Source organism: Eulemur rufifrons, chromosome 17, assembly GCF_041146395.1.
Source record: "Eulemur rufifrons isolate Redbay chromosome 17, OSU_ERuf_1, whole genome shotgun sequence".
NCBI classification, from domain to species: domain Eukaryota; kingdom Metazoa; phylum Chordata; class Mammalia; order Primates; family Lemuridae; genus Eulemur; species Eulemur rufifrons.
The window spans coordinates 17,995,637-18,011,874 of record NC_090999.1 but is presented as its reverse complement, the minus strand read 5'-3'; the positions used below and the strand labels follow the sequence as shown (position 1 = coordinate 18,011,874).

At 32.0% G+C, this 16,238-nt stretch overlaps 1 protein-coding gene across 2 annotated transcripts in view; it reads left to right on the top strand.

The window, feature by feature from the left end:
- The window catches only part of CDH9 (cadherin 9), an 82,625-nt gene extending 68,072 nt beyond the window's left edge, over positions 1 to 14,553 (top strand). Inside the window, exons 7-11 of one of the 2 annotated variants that reach the window (XM_069492432.1) lie at positions 4,512 to 4,648; positions 5,120 to 5,241; positions 9,069 to 9,186; positions 9,288 to 9,539; positions 13,523 to 14,553. In XM_069492432.1, coding sequence (XP_069348533.1) covers positions 4,512 to 4,648; positions 5,120 to 5,241; positions 9,069 to 9,186; positions 9,288 to 9,539; positions 13,523 to 14,010 — 1,117 coding nt within the window. In that variant the 3' untranslated portion in view covers positions 14,011 to 14,553. The remainder of the gene's footprint in view (positions 1 to 4,511; positions 4,649 to 5,119; positions 5,242 to 9,068; positions 9,187 to 9,287; positions 9,540 to 13,522) is intronic. The other variant, XM_069492433.1, reaches the window with a different exon arrangement.
- Positions 14,554 to 16,238: the final 1,685 nt, after the last annotated feature.

Here is a 16,238-nt window from a genome sequence, read left to right as displayed (position 1 = left end):
TATATAGACAACATTCACTTTTTGAAGGGGAAATGAAGGCATTATAATTCACAGCTGTGGAAACACAGTTTTTGAAAAGCAGTAGCTGGAAAGAAACAAGCAAATGCATGTCCTAACTAGATTGACTGAGTTATTGGAAGTAGTACCTAGAATCCAGTAAAGGAAAAAGGAATGCTTTCTTGACATATTTCTACATATTACTGATTTGTTCTGATGTGTTATTTAGTTTAGATTTATTTGTGCTAGGTAAAAATACAGGGATCTTATATGTGCTTTATTTTTAATGGTAGAACATAAAAATGAAAAAATCAAAAATCACAAATCAGCTTCCACAGGCTCAGTTCTCTTGTGTTCTTTTTCACGTTATTTGCTGTCTATATTATTGGATCCTGTCTCTACAGAAGGTATCTACACACACATACACAAAATTATGCCAATGGTCTTTTTTTTACTTATTGCTCAAAATTTAATGTAGGGAGATCAATAAAATATGTTATTTTAATAGGTCATCTACTAGGACAGAGAGATAATTTTGTTCTGTGTTAAGTGTTTGTCAGGCTCTTTCTGGTCATTTGCTGTAATCTAATCTATTTATTGTTAATAGGTAAATCAGGATATTCCTATTCTGTGTGGAAAATAGAACTTTGGCTGCTAAATAAAAGAAAATTATCTCTGTGCTTTGATAAATTGTGAAACATCATTTGCACTGAGAAAATTTCCTGTATATAGACATGGAAGTTTGCAATGTTAATGTTAAAGTGAGCTATTTCTAAATCATCAAAGTGATTCTCCTTCATGAATTCTTAACATGAAAAACAGTGCCTTTCAAGGTTATACTTAAGAATAGGGCAGTGAGAAACTCAGATCTATTTGATCCTAAATAAGCTACAAGAGGGTCAAAGCTTGACTTTTATAATATGGGAATTGTTAACTATTCTTCAATCATAGAAATCCCCAGGCTAAAATCTAGGGCAAGTAGCAATGAGCACAAAAGGAAATTTTATTTTCCTTTTTGATCTTCAATGCAAACAGTAGGAAGAAATCCAAGGTCTATTCAGACATAAGCATATAATGGTTAACTATTGACCTTTCCAACAATGGAGAAAATATATTTACAGGTGGATATAGTGAATTGAGTTCCATTCAACACATAGATGCAGTTGTGTTCTTTCACTTTGCTTTCTTTGTGTTCATTTTAAGTTTTTCTTTTTAATTTATAAACAGGATTTAGTATATTTAAGGAAAATAAAACTTAAAAAAATTTCCAATGACTTACTTTGTTTTTCTCTCAAACACTTTTTATAGCAATTTGGACCCAAATGTACATAAAGTCCCCATTAGGAGCTACATTGTAGGGGGCTTGACACCTGCAGGCAAGAAACACAATGTTTTGTTTAATTTCAGCACCATTAGCAATAGCAAAAAGAAAGAGAAATTTTAATATGACTGACATCTTCAATTTTACTACATTAATACTTATTTTATAAATCTGATAATTGACAATGAATTATTGGCTAAAATCCAATGTAACATTTGCTTCTAGGACATATGAATATGCCATTATAAATTGTATATGTTTATTTTTATATCTAGATTCCTAATTATCCTTTATTGCCTTAGGATTTCCCACCCAGAAGTATAGCTACTCTTGGACAGTGATCATTTGCCAAATAAGTTTTTTTCAATCTTTCATAGCACCATGGAAGAAAACTTCAATAGCAATTATTGAAAAAGTAAGGGAATGCTATCATTTTCTTGTAGCTCTACTGCCCATTGAGCAACTCTACTGAAGGACAAGGAAGTGACTGAGTTGGTTCCATGTATCAGGAGTGAGATACAGAAAAGATCCTGAAATCAGTTATATATATAACATTTGTTAGCCTTTCCACCTTTGAAATGAAACCCAATACATTTTTTTTCCACAGGCTCAAATAATCTCTTTGAAGTAATATCTGTGTCTTTGAAGTAATTATTTTATAAAGTTTAGCAGAAAAAACTTAGGCAACCACCTTAATGTACTATATTAAATCTTTAAAATTACTTTCAAGATCTGACTTTACTTAATAGATCTCTTCAGTTAAGCATAATTCTTATAAAAATAGACCAAATCATATACCTTTATTAAAAGAATCCAAAAAAATCACAAAATTTGGAGTAATGTATTTTCATCCAAAAATTTAAAAATTGCCAATGCTTAACAATGTTTAGAAATCTAAATATCTATTACTTATGTTTGTCAAAGCCAATGCCAATAGTGAATATATCATAGATTTCTAATGGAAGCTGTAATTTTCCAATTCACCAGATCAAAATAAAGTTCATTTGCGAAGTGTCTTTAATGAGATCCCTAGAAAAATGTGAACTATACCAAATGCAGATTAGTCTATTAGTTGTCTTTCGCTATTGTTTTTTTTTCTGTCCTCATTCTAACCACTTTATGCCAGAAAGCCTGGTCTATGGGCCTGCAATATAGGATTTAGCTAAGAGTTTTAGAAATGCAGAATTCCAGTTCCCATACCAGACCTACTGAATCAAATGCTGTCTTTAACGAGATCACATGTGATTCATCTCAATGTCAATGTTTGGAAATTGCTCACTTTCCTATATGAATCAGTTAAAAAATCAGCAACAGAAATCTCAGGAAGATGTAAAAATATTAATTAGTACAGCATAACGTAGTCTGATGTAACTAAAGGATTTTCATATAAGCTAACCTTTTCAAAACTTTCTCTTTTGAGCATATATTAGTTTCTATTGTGGCATAAAAAAATACCATAAATTCAGTGACTTAAAGCAACTCAAATTTGTTATTTTGCAGTTCTGTAAGTTAGAAGTTTGGTATGAGTCTCATTGGGTTAAAGTCGAGGTGTTGGTGTGGCAGGGCCATATTCCTTTCTGTGGACCCCAGAGGAGAATGGTTTCTTTGCTCATTCAGATTGTGAGCATATTTCAATTCCTTGCAATTGTAGGGGCAAGGTCCCTGTTTTTTTGCTAGCTGTCAGCTTAAGGATCGTTCTTGGTTTCTAGAGGTTGCCATTCCTTGGCTTGTGCCTCCTTTCTTCCATCTTTAAAGCCAGCAACTATGGGTCAAGTCTTTCTCACTCTTCAAATCATTCCTCTTTTTTTCTTTTATCTCATCTCTCTAAACCACTTCTCTACTTTCCCATCTCACTTTTAAGGGCTCATATAATTAAATTAAGCACATCTGGATATCAAGGATAATGCCCCATCTCAATGTTTTTATTTTTATTATTTTATTTTTATAGATTTAGGAGATACAAATGCAATTATTTTTTTGCATGGATATAGTGTGTAGCGGTGAAATTTGGGCTTTTAGTGTGACTGTTACCACAGTTGTGTACATGGTACCCATTAAGAAATTTTTCATCTCACATCTCCCATCTGTTCTTCCTCCCTCCCACCCTTCTGAGTCTCTAATGTCTATTATTTCACTCTATATGTCCTTGTGTACGCAGTATTTAGCTACCACTTATAAGTGAAAGCCTGTAGTATTTGACTTTGTGTTTCTGAGTTATTTCACTTAAAATAATGGCTTCCAGTTCTCCATCCATATTGCTGCAAGAGACATGATTTCATTATTTTTATGGTTGAGTAATATTCCATGGTATATATGTATACCACATTTTCTTTATCCATGATGAACAGTTAGGTTGATCCCATATCTTTGCTATTGTGAATAATGCTGTGATAAACATACTAGTGCAGCTTTCATTTTGATATAATGCTTTCTTAATCAAACCTGCAAAGTTACTTTTACCACGTAAAGTAACATAATCACAGGTTCTGGAGACCAGGGTATGGACATCTTTGGGAGAGAAAACATTATTTTGCCAACCACAGAGTGATACAAAGCTACTTAAGGTGACATCTTCCTTATCCAACACTGATGAGAAAGTCACAGAAATATGTGAGAATTTGACATTTCATTTTTATTTGGAATATGTCGGAGGGAAAATTGGAGGAAGATCTTGATTCAGCTGACACGTTTCTTGAATAGGAAGCCATTCAAGTGCAATCAATACATTTTTCAATAATTTCCTCTATATTCACTCATACTCATAACTACCTCTGTGGACACAGTTATGTTGTTTTTTTTTAAACATACTTTCAATTTATTCATTGCTATTGGCTCTGTCAAACTTAAGATGACTGTTTAATATGTCTCAAGCACTGAAATAGGCCTATGATAGGATAAATGAACCAGGTATCACTTAAAAACTCACTTAAAAGCTGCCACAAGGATTCAGTAGTATAAATAATGACTCCAGAGTACATATAATCATAGAATAATAATAGTGGAAATAGCCAAACATATTAAATTGCTTAAATATCAATTCTATGATATATTAATAAAAATTCAAGAAAGTTGTCAGCATTTTAAATTTCACACCTTTGTCTTATCATTGTGGGAATTATCTATAATTTAGGTAACAGTAGAAGAATTAATACTCTTAAAACGATGCCTAGCTTATGAGTCTCTTTTCTGCCAGATACTCGGTTGATCGGCATACTGATATGGACCGTATTTTCAGTATCAACTCAGAAAATGGCTCTATTTTCACTCTGAAGCCCCTCGACCGGGAATCATCCCCTTGGCACAACATCACTGTAACAGCCACAGAAATAAGTAAGTTGGAATTACATCCATCTGAACACACTATCTTTCACCAAAGAGGTAAAATAATAACATGAAGTAGACTCTTCCTTGAGTGGAATGATTGTTCCATTAGCAAGATCTTAGAGAAATGATTTAGGATGTCAAAACATTTTTAAATTATGTCAAGGATTATCAAATCATTATTAATTTTAAATATGGTTTTCTTTTACACCTTACTATATGATAGAAATATAATTTAACCTCATAAAAATAGTCTAAGAAAATTATCTAGTACAAATAATACTTCATTCTCAATCATATTTTCCCCAATTTTATTGTGATTTTCATTAGACCATGTAAGAGAGCTGAGATATTCATCAGCAATCCAATTGAGAAAATGAACACTGCAAAAATGATGTGTTGCTGAGCTACAAATGGAGAGAGCGGTTTCACTGCTTCTCTGTAAATGAGACTAAAATCTTACACATGTTCTTGTTGCAGATAACCCAAAACAAAGTAGCCACATTTCTGTCTTCATCAGAATTCTAGACATAAATGACCATGCTCCGGAATTTGCCATGTACTACGAAACATTTGTTTGTGAAAATGCAAAACCTGGGCAGGTAAATAAAATTATTATAAGTCTTTTTAAAAAAAAATTCTCTTTACAAAGACAAATGACATTGCATCACTTTATTTACATAATTTCTTGTGCAAACAATTTTCAGTACTCCTTGTTACCTATTTATTTCCCCTTACTAAAAACTCACAGTGATCTTATAAAGATTACTTTTAAAATTGATATAATAGCAAAAATTATCTGCTTTAATTTAGGTATCAAATATATAAGGAATGTCATATTGGTAAAAAGCTCTTACCTGGATTCATAATTATGCTGATGCTGAGGTATAGTCACTAATAGAATGGAAGTACATTATTAAATAAAACAGGAAGTATGAAAATTAAATTGTTCTATGTTAATATAAAAAATCATAATAATTTTTTTCTCAATTACATTTTGCCACTTTTAATAATTTAGGACAATTTGGCTTGATATAACTGATATTTTCCTTGTGATTTTTAAATTTTCATGTCATTAAAATTTTTAAAAAGTGTGTAAAAGAGTTAGCATGTCTCTTTACAAAGTAATTTTTCAGATGTACACAAATTAATTTTAAACAAATGCAGAATATGTTCATTTTTGACAAAAATATGTTTTCCAACAACAGTAACTGCACAAATTTTCCTGAAAGCAATTTAACTAGTTATATAAATATTTATTTAGGGAAAAAGTAGGCAGATGTTAAGAATCATCTATGACTCCATCATGTCTTTTTAATTGTAGAAAATAGAGTGAAATACAGTCTGTCTTCTATTCCAGTAAAGACTAGGGACTGAATGCTTGTGTCCCCCCTACACTGAAGATCTAACCCTGACTGTGGTTGTATTTGGAGATGGGGTCTCCTAAGGAAGTAATTAAGGTTAAGTGAGACCATAATGGGGAAAGACCCCAATCAGATAGGATTAATGTTCTAAGAAGACACAACCAAGAGCTCATGTATTTTCTCTCTCTGTTTCTCTCTGTGTGTTTCTCTCTCTCTCTCTCTTTCTCTCTACATGCCTGAGTTCATGAACTGAGGAAATGCCATGTCAGAGCACTCAGAGAGAAGGCTGAAATTCACAAGCCAGCAAGAGAGCCTTCACAGATAGCTGACCATGCTGGCACCTTGATCTAGACCTTCCAGCCTCCAGAACTGTGAGAAAATGCATTTCTGTTGTTTAAGCCACCCGGTCTGTGGGATTTTGTTCTGGCAGCCCAGCTGACTAAAACAGAGATACATATCACATTCCACCTACATACACAAAAATACAACTTAGGTTTTTATTTTCTTTTTAGCAACATAGAATCATTACATGGTTATTTGGAGTAAAAAATTGTTTTTCTTTTTCACTTTGCAACAGGTAATGGGCATATTGTCAGTTCAGTAAGTGATTATTCTTAATTTGATGCTCAATTTTCATAGCATAACTACACATTAACTTATTCAATTACTCCGCTATTAATGGACCTTTTTTGATTTATCAACAAAATATGTTTCTAGCAGACAACACTACAATGAGCATTATAGTCCATTATGTTTATTTACCACCCAGTATTATTTTCCTTTGATATAATTCTTAAAGTAGAAATAATTAAATATTATCTGTAAATACTAATAGATACTATCAAATAATTCTTCAAATATACCATAAATAAGAGAGACACTCCCACCAAGTATGTATGATTACCCATTTACTTGGGTGGCTCTAGATTTTAAATGTCTGCCAATATGTGAATATCTCATAATAGTTTTAGTGTGAATTCCTTCACACCCATTGAGGTTGAACTTTTTTTTCATAAGAGTGTGGCTTTTTTTCCTTTAAATATGCATAGTTGTTATTAGTTTCCTAGGGCTGCCATGACAAATTACCAGAAATCATATGACTTAAAATGCAGATTTTTTTTTTTCCTCACAGTTCTAGAGCCAGAAGTCTAAAGTCAATGTGTCAACGGGGCTATGTTTTCTCTGAAGGTTCTAGAAGAGGATCTTTCATTGCTACTTCCTACCTTCATGTGGTTGCTGGCAATCCTTGGCATTCCTTGGATCATGGACCACAATTACTCCAATCTCTGCCTCCACCATTGCATGGCATTCTTCTTGTATCTGTTTCTGTGTCCAAATTTGCCTCTTCTTATGAAAATTCCTGTCATAGAATTAGAACACTCCCTAATCCATAATTATCTCATTTTAACTTGATTACATCTGCAAAGAGCCTCTTTCCAAATACAGTCATAATCACAGGTACTAGGATTTAGGATTTGTGTATATCTTTTGGGGAGACACAAGTCAACCTATAATAACCTATAGATACTCTTTAGTCGCTTATGTGTTAATATGCTTGTCTTTTATTGATTCATGTGAATTATTGATATTTTATGTGGTAATATTTGATAATAAAGTACAATAGATATAACTAGTTGTAATTATTTTAAAATATACTATCTCCTACAAATTAACAAACATAAATAAAATATATTTTAAGCTACTGTTTTGTATACCTTCTTAAACAATGTTTATACAAGGCTTATCTAATCATTTCAAGAACTCAAGAGTCATGCAATAAATGGGCCATTTTGTTATGATTTAAAATATTACTAAGAATTAGATTCGTTATTGCTATTCAAGATCAGGAGATTCAGCAGGAATATTAAGTTATATATTTTTCTTATGTTATGCTCCGATTTTCTAAAGAGAAAATTTATAAAGTTTGTATTAATAGTCATGCACTATCAGAACCACTGTATAAAGAAACATATGGTTACATGTCACTTTGTCAATAAGATGAATGAAAGTATAGTTAATACCAAAATATAGTGGACAAAATATTGACCAGTGAATATGTAGGTTAGTATGATTACAGAAGGTTAATAATAACTAAAACAATGGATAAATTAAGCTACTATGAAATTCCAGTAATCACTCACCATAGAATGTTGGACTGTAATACCTGGAAGTGGTGCAACTATTTATTTTTGGAGAAGAGAAAGCTAAAAGTAAGGGTAATTAAATGACTGATTTCAAATCACACAGATGGCAGGTACTTCCATGTGTAGCTTAGTGCTTTTTCCACTATAAAATGCTCAATGAAATTTTCTCTGCCCAACCTGTTGTTTGCTGCTCCATCTTCCACTATGGCACACTTCTGACTTATACTGAGCTCAGCCAACAGGGCTCTAATTCTGAAACTTCAACATTGATTTTACAAAACCTTAGAAGAAATTATTTATGTGTCTATCTTTGCAAATATCATTAATTGAAAGAAAAGCAAGCAATTTGAATAAAGCATGTAGTATAACTATAGTAATGATGCCCATAAAATATTTTTCTTTCTGATAGTGCATGATAAACTATAATCTTCCAAAACTATATTAATAGTACCCTTAATGTATAGGTGTGGTTGGGCTAAGCATTATTGTTTTTAAAAATTCATCTTTTATGATCTTCTCTTTCAAGAAATTATTTTCTGGTGGAGACAGATTGGTAACCAATTAATAACAAAACAGACTAGTGCCTTAGAATAAAGTCAAAGGAGTATAGTTATTAGAGTAATCAAATTTTTCTTTAAGGTGGACAGGAATCAGACAATGATGCATTAAGATGCCCTGTAAACTAATACTTGATTTTTTCATTCTTAATTAAATAAGTTACCTAAGACAAAACCATAAAGAAATTGGAATAATTTTCTAAAATGGAATTTTTTGTTTCTTTAATTTTACTGATACATTTAAAACACAAACACACAGCTTTAAAATGTCTTGTAAAAACAAGTTGCGTTGTTTTCGGTTTTAATTAAAAAAAAAAAAGAGAGTTGCTTTTGGTTTTAATTAATTCATTAATTTTGGTTTCAGCTGATTCAGACTGTCAGTGTCATGGATAAGGATGACCCTCCCCGAGGTCACAAATTCTTCTTTGAACCAGTGCCAGAATTTCCTCTCAATCCAAATTTTACCATCGTAGACAATAAAGGTATAGAACATTTAGAACATTCTAAGACTAAAAGTTGTGAGAACTTAAGATGCAAAATTAAAAAGAAATGTGACTTTTTTTTAAACTTTTTTGCCCCCCAGATAATACAGCAGGAATCATGACTCGAAAAGATGGATACAGTCGCAACAAAATGAGCACCTATCTACTGCCGATTTTAATCTTTGACAACGATTATCCGATTCAAAGCAGCACGGGCACGCTCACTATCCGTGTGTGCGCCTGCGATAACCAAGGCAACATGCAGTCCTGCACGGCAGAGGCCCTGATCCTCTCGGCTGGCCTGAGCACGGGGGCGCTCGTCGCCATTCTGCTCTGTGTCCTCATACTGCTTAGTAAGCTCTGCCCTCCGAAGGCTCCTCTGTCAACAGTCCCTCCCTCTTTGCCCAGGCATCGGGCACTGAATAGCACCCTTCTCTATAGCTAAAGATTGAAAATTATCACTTTTTATTAAAAGTGGTTGGTTCTTTCTATTGGAAAAAAATTTCGAGTTTTTGTGTGTGAGGATAGGTCTAGTTTTCCAGAGATAAAAAACAAAGTTATAACAAATGCAATATAGATATTTCTAAATATATTTTATACCATTAGCTATTATATCTTTGACTAACCATGGTCACTGTTTTAAGGACATTTGATGTAACAACTGATTTAATCTCTATAGCAACTCTATAAGATAAACACTTTTCTTCTACAATAAGGCTAAATAGATAACTTGCCCAAAGTCATGCATTTAGAAAGTGTTTCAGTTAGCATTTAAACTCATATCATTCTACTTTAGAATTCTCGTTTTCAAAACCAAAAACTACTTTACCTTTACAAATAACATTACCAACTTATACTACATCATACGTATGTGTATATATATATATATATATATCTCAGATATATAATTTGCAAATGCATGAAAGTTGTGACAATAACTGAAACATTTTTCCTCATAGAATTTATTATATATAGATGTAATATACCAAGTTATAAAGTTAAAATTCACTTTTTAAAAATATCACTATGGTGCTGTGGTCATCATACCTAGCCCGCCAGCATTTTCTAACTAAAGTCAGGCTTCCAAAAGCAAATGTTTTATTTGAGCATGCACTAACAGGACAACAATTTAATTCAATTAAACAGTTGTTCCACTGTAAAACATTCCAAAAAAATTGGTTCCATCAAATATTCATCCAAAATGCTTATGCTTAGGGCAGGAGAGCTAGCCAAATTTATGTTCCGATGCTCATATGTGCTGGCTTCTTTTCACTGCAAATCCTTTCTGCTATCTGGATGAAATCCCTTTGGCCAGATATCCTTGCAGGACTTCAGTGGGGGATTGATGAAAGTGAGGGAAAAACATTTGTCTCAGTGAAGATGATCCAACTATTTAGAAAAACATTTTCTCAGAGAGGTTTAGAACATGCACACTACAACCATCACCTTCAGCAGTTCCCACCTCCACCTGCCACTAGACAGTTCAACTCCTCTGTAAAATATTTTTGTATCCCTATGGAGATTAAAATTTGGCCTACCCTTTTAGCTAAGTGCTACAGATTTCATATTGTTTTACTTGCTCAAACAGTTCTACTTTCCTAATTTAGAACAACATGAAAATATGTACATTGCAATTTAGTTTTAAAAAGTTCTATATTGATGTAAAACACACACACACACACACACACACACAGATATTAGTGCATGCCTAAGAAAACAAAAGCATCCTCCTAAATAAGTTTAGATATTGTCAAATGAAATACAATAACAATTTTCTCTACACATAAATCCTAATAAGTTTTGTCTTTTATTCTGAAAATACTTTTCTTCCTGTGTAATATAGAAGGCACACATTTCTCTTTTTTCTTCTTCCCAATTTATTGACTGAATGTGGAGTGATTTTCTGTTATTAATATTTTAGTTAAAATTTGTTCTAACTTGGAAGGTTTGATTATCAAAGTCACTAAAGCATTCTTGCTATCATTTAAAGTCTTTATAGTAATGTCTTGACATAGTTACGACATTTCTGTAGTTAAGAGAGTTTGCTATGTACAAGATAATACTACAGCATGAACGATAATATTTAATATTTTAGGTGTACCTTAATACATTTCAAAGAAATGCAATTTTTAGTTTATGTATATGGAAGATTAAAACATGGCAGGGCTTTTAAGCATCTTGGTTCCCAGGGATACCTTTGACAGTCTGATGAGGCTAATGACTTATTCAGAATAACAATTTAAATTTATGAGTAAAATATATAAGCCAGAAAGGAAATATATTTATACAAACTGAACCAGAAACAAAAAGCAAAATGTGCTTGCTTATTAAGTCATGCATTTCATGTTCTAGTAAAAATATAAAGATGGTTTGTGATATCTATCAAACTGTAAAGCAATATAAAATACCTGTGATTTCTATTAGTTTAATAGTCACACATAATGTCACTATCACCATAGTTTATACTGATATTCATAATGGAAAGAAATGCTAAATTGAAGTTACAGATTAGTGAAAATAAGGTTGCACTTTTTTCCATTCCTTATCATAGCTTCTCTGAATTCTATTCATGACTCTCACATTAATAACCTCAATCTAAGAAATGATTAAATAATTTTGGCCTTGTAGAAGAGAAAAAACTCAGAACAGATTCCAAGGTCCATTTGTGGGAGTTAATAAATGTGTATGGCTAAGGAACCCTTAAAATAATGTGAAGATTGTTAGTTTTTTTATAAAAAGTAGAGAACTTATAAATTAATTCATTTAATATTAAATTTATAAAGAACCCTTTTTTATAGTTCATGTCTAAAATTTTGTGGATGTTGGACTTAATCTTTTGCTCATCCTTTAATAGAAGAATGTAAGATATGTGTCATTTTTACTCAATAGTGTTTTAAAAATGTCTTCAAGATGATCCTAAATATAGCTCATCACCCAAAGCCCATTTTGTGGAGGTTAAATGAATAGGCCTTTAATCATCTTTGTAAAAATATTTCTATCAGTTAGAAAAAGCTGAGTAAAGTGTCCTGGACAATATGAAAATAACATTGGACATGCCTTTAGTATAGTTACAGGGGCCTTGAGGGCCATTTTGAAGAGTATTCTCAATGTAAATGAGTTTGCTTTGTGAAATCTTGATATAAAAATTGACAAAAAGTAATAACAAATTTTTGAGCCAACATTTTCTTATTTTCTATGAAACATATATAATATTGACAAACATTTAAGTGCCCTAAAATAAAAGCAATCTTGTTTTGATTTCTCCCTGGTAATGTTCAAGTGTGTCTTGGAGAAATTTTCTTGATTTAATGCTTACATTTCTTACATATAAAATTAGGGACTTGGCCCATTTTCAACAGAAGATTTATATTTTGGAACTCACAAGTTTTTCTTGTTTTGTTTTAAATGAATTTCATTAATTGCCACATTTGTTTATTAGGAAATAGTTTATTGACAAATATATGTATAATAATTTGAATTGCAGTACACTAACAACATACAAGAAAGTATACTATATATGGGAAAGTTCACAGTTAACTTTCTAACATAGACATGTCAACAATAAAAACAATACAACAAACAGAGGGAATGCAATTAGCATCTCAGCCCAAAGCTTAAATACATCTGGAATTAAGGAAGACCTCATTAACAAGATAGTATCTGAGTTGTCTTGTAAGATGAATATAAGTTAAATATGAGTTTGAGCTTGAATTTAATATTGTAGCCTTTAGAGGTGTATTACAAATTTTTAAATAGGCTTTCAAAATCAGGCCAGTAAAGGAATTCAGTTAAACATATGAGATATGAGAAGGGATAAAAACAGTAGATCATACGTATTTATGTGTGTGTGCACACGGAATCTATATGTCATGCATACATAAGTATATATGCACCTGTGTATGAGCAATGCATAAATTCCCGTGAGCCATTAAGAAAATATTCAATTGGTGTTCAGTTTCTCTTAGGATATTAATGATGAGAGCTTCACCATTTTTATATTTGAAACAAATGAACATTTGGAAAGAATGAGGTGTCAAGTAATTGCAGTTGGCTAAATGTGATAATAATAATTGAACAAAGCTTTTTCAATGCCAGAGGCCTACAAGACAGCATGTCTTGAAAGTAAATTAATGACACTGTTATATCTGCTCCCTTTTCAATGCAGCGCATCCAATCATTGGCCCGAGGCACTCTGTGTTTGTCTAGAATAGTTACTCCTTTTGTTCAATCAATCTTAATACCTCCTGCCCCACTAAAACTTCACACACAGAAGTGTACTCTATTTCATCCTGAATCCTGGACTCTCACTATTTTCTCATTTTTTTTTAATTAATAGTTTTAGTCGTGCTGTTTGCTGCCCTGAAGCGGCAAAGAAAAAAGGAACCCCTGATAATTTCCAAAGACGACGTCCGGGACAACATCGTGACCTACAATGATGAAGGCGGTGGGGAAGAAGATACCCAAGCTTTTGACATTGGAACTCTAAGGAATCCAGAAGCAAGAGAAGACAGTAAACTTAGACGGGATGTAATGCCTGAAACTATTTTCCAGATAAGGAGGACTGTGCCTCTGTGGGAAAATATTGATGTGCAAGATTTTATCCATCGAAGACTAAAAGAAAACGATGCAGACCCCAGCGCGCCTCCTTACGATTCCCTGGCAACATATGCCTATGAAGGGAATGATTCCATAGCAGATTCGCTCAGTTCTTTAGAATCTCTCACAGCTGACTGTAACCAAGATTATGATTACCTCAGCGACTGGGGGCCTCGTTTTAAAAAACTTGCTGATATGTATGGGGGTGATGACAGTGACAGAGATTAAGAGTATTGTATGACTTGATCGATATTAGTGGAAGTACTGTCTATGTTACTAGATGGAGTGGCCTGCATTCTCTTCCTTGGAGGAAATTTTTCAAAACTCAAAATTACAAACAATACATAGGTGTTGTCTTAGTAAGGGTTTGCTTAATCAGTAAGTTTTCGTGAATGACTACGAATGACATAGATTTTTTTATAAAAGTAATAATAACCAGTTCACCCTTCTTGCCTAACAATCTCTGAAGGAAAGTATATCAAATCAATAATCAATACAAATATTGAAAAGGCCTTTTGTGCCTTTTATTAGGTATAAGAACTTTATATAAATGATTTCTTAACTGACTTGCAGTCACCTTTACTATTAAATTAAAAATTGTGCAACTGCTTTGTAAATTAATATGGAAAATATATATCCTTAATGAAATAGGAATGACTATTGCTGCCATATTTATTTAGTTGAAGAATGTCTTTGTGTTAATTCATTCATATTTTTATAAATGTATATTTATATTTTTGTATTTTTTGAAATAAACTAGTATTTATAAAAATAAATTTCATTTTACTTAATTCCTAGAGGAAGTTCTGATCTCACTTAAAACAGAAATGTTTTACATCTTTAAATGTAAAACACGATTTACTCAGGGAAAAAGCAGCTAAGAAGCTACTGCACAGGATTTGGAACTAAAATGTAGTGAAACTATGAAAGAGCTTTGGTACAAATTGTTATTTTTCTGTTTGAATCAATTAAATGTGAATGAATGTTTATTGAACCAGTGATGTCTACCCATCAATAGAATGTGAGACTCATTTGGAATATAAAATATTATATATACATATATAAATATATATATATATGTATAGTTATGGATAATAAACTTTAAGGTTTTCTGCAAAACTTAATTATGGGATCAGCAGTGGATTATATTTGAGAGTAAATGAAGTATGTATCAGTAATATGTAGCTAAGAAATCTAAATCTACTCTTCTTTCATCAATACTATAGTTTTCAAAATGAGAAATCATAATTCAGATTTTTTTCTTCATGATGAGACAATTCATAGAATAAGTGTTCAGCTCTGGGTAACATATTTAAAATGTGAATCAATAAACTATAGGTTTTTTTTTTTAATAGATTTTTTAAATTGAGGAGATTCGAAGTTACCTTATTTGAGGAAATTTTGAAAGAGCTAATGACAAGTAGAAAAAAGAAACCTAAAAGGATACGATGGTTTACTAATGATTGGGATTGTCCAGTAAACTGAACATAGGCACCTTACAACATGAGAAAGAAGAGAGAAGAATCATACATAATAATCTTTGCAAATCTTTGAAAGACTGCCATGCATAAACTTGCCCTGATTTGGCCTAAAGTATAAAACTTAAACAACTTCACTTGGATATTGCACATTATCTATTTTCTGTGCCAATAATTATCCTTTTTATCTTCTTTAATTATTCATCCTTTAAAGAGAAAATGCCATGCTCATGGTGAATCCAAGGTGTAATTCATGTAGTAGAAATTTAACACTGACTAGACTGTTAACAAGACATTTTAATACATTGAGTGTCACACTAGAAAAAAAAAAAACATTTTTTTTTGCCCTTGGGGCCACAGTGTTTTATTACAAAAATAGAATAAAAAATTCAAAAACAAAATGTTCCTTTCCAATTTAATGAAAAATTTGTTATTTTTTATTGTTTTCTCCATGTGCGTTATATGTAACTTGAAAAATAGATCACCCAGCTCCCAAGGTAAAGAGATGTGTGAGTTACATATGCCTCACGAGGCCCCTGGCTCAAAAGTAGTGTGAGTTAAATACAACTCATATGGCAATTAATGTGTTAAATAGCAAATACCAAATTATAAATAGGTACTTATGTTATTATGCTGCTATGTTGCAAAGTTTTTGAAGACTAAGCCTAACTCAGTAACTGTATCACCAATAGATAGCACATATTAAAGATGAAATTTTATGCAAAAGAAAAAAGACATACTGGACAATTAAGAATTACTTGAATTTTTTCTGCTGCTTGGGACTGTCCAGGAAACAGAAATTTTTTTTATTTTTAGCTTCAGATTATAAAGTTTTAGTTTTATTTTAGAATTTAATTAGTGTCCCCCTTGCTAGAGCTCTTCTAGTATAGATGAGACAAATACTGATACTTGAGGAGGATGTATAGAGTGAATTGAGGTCATCAGAAAATGAATGAAGCATCTGGTAAGGCCTCTCAT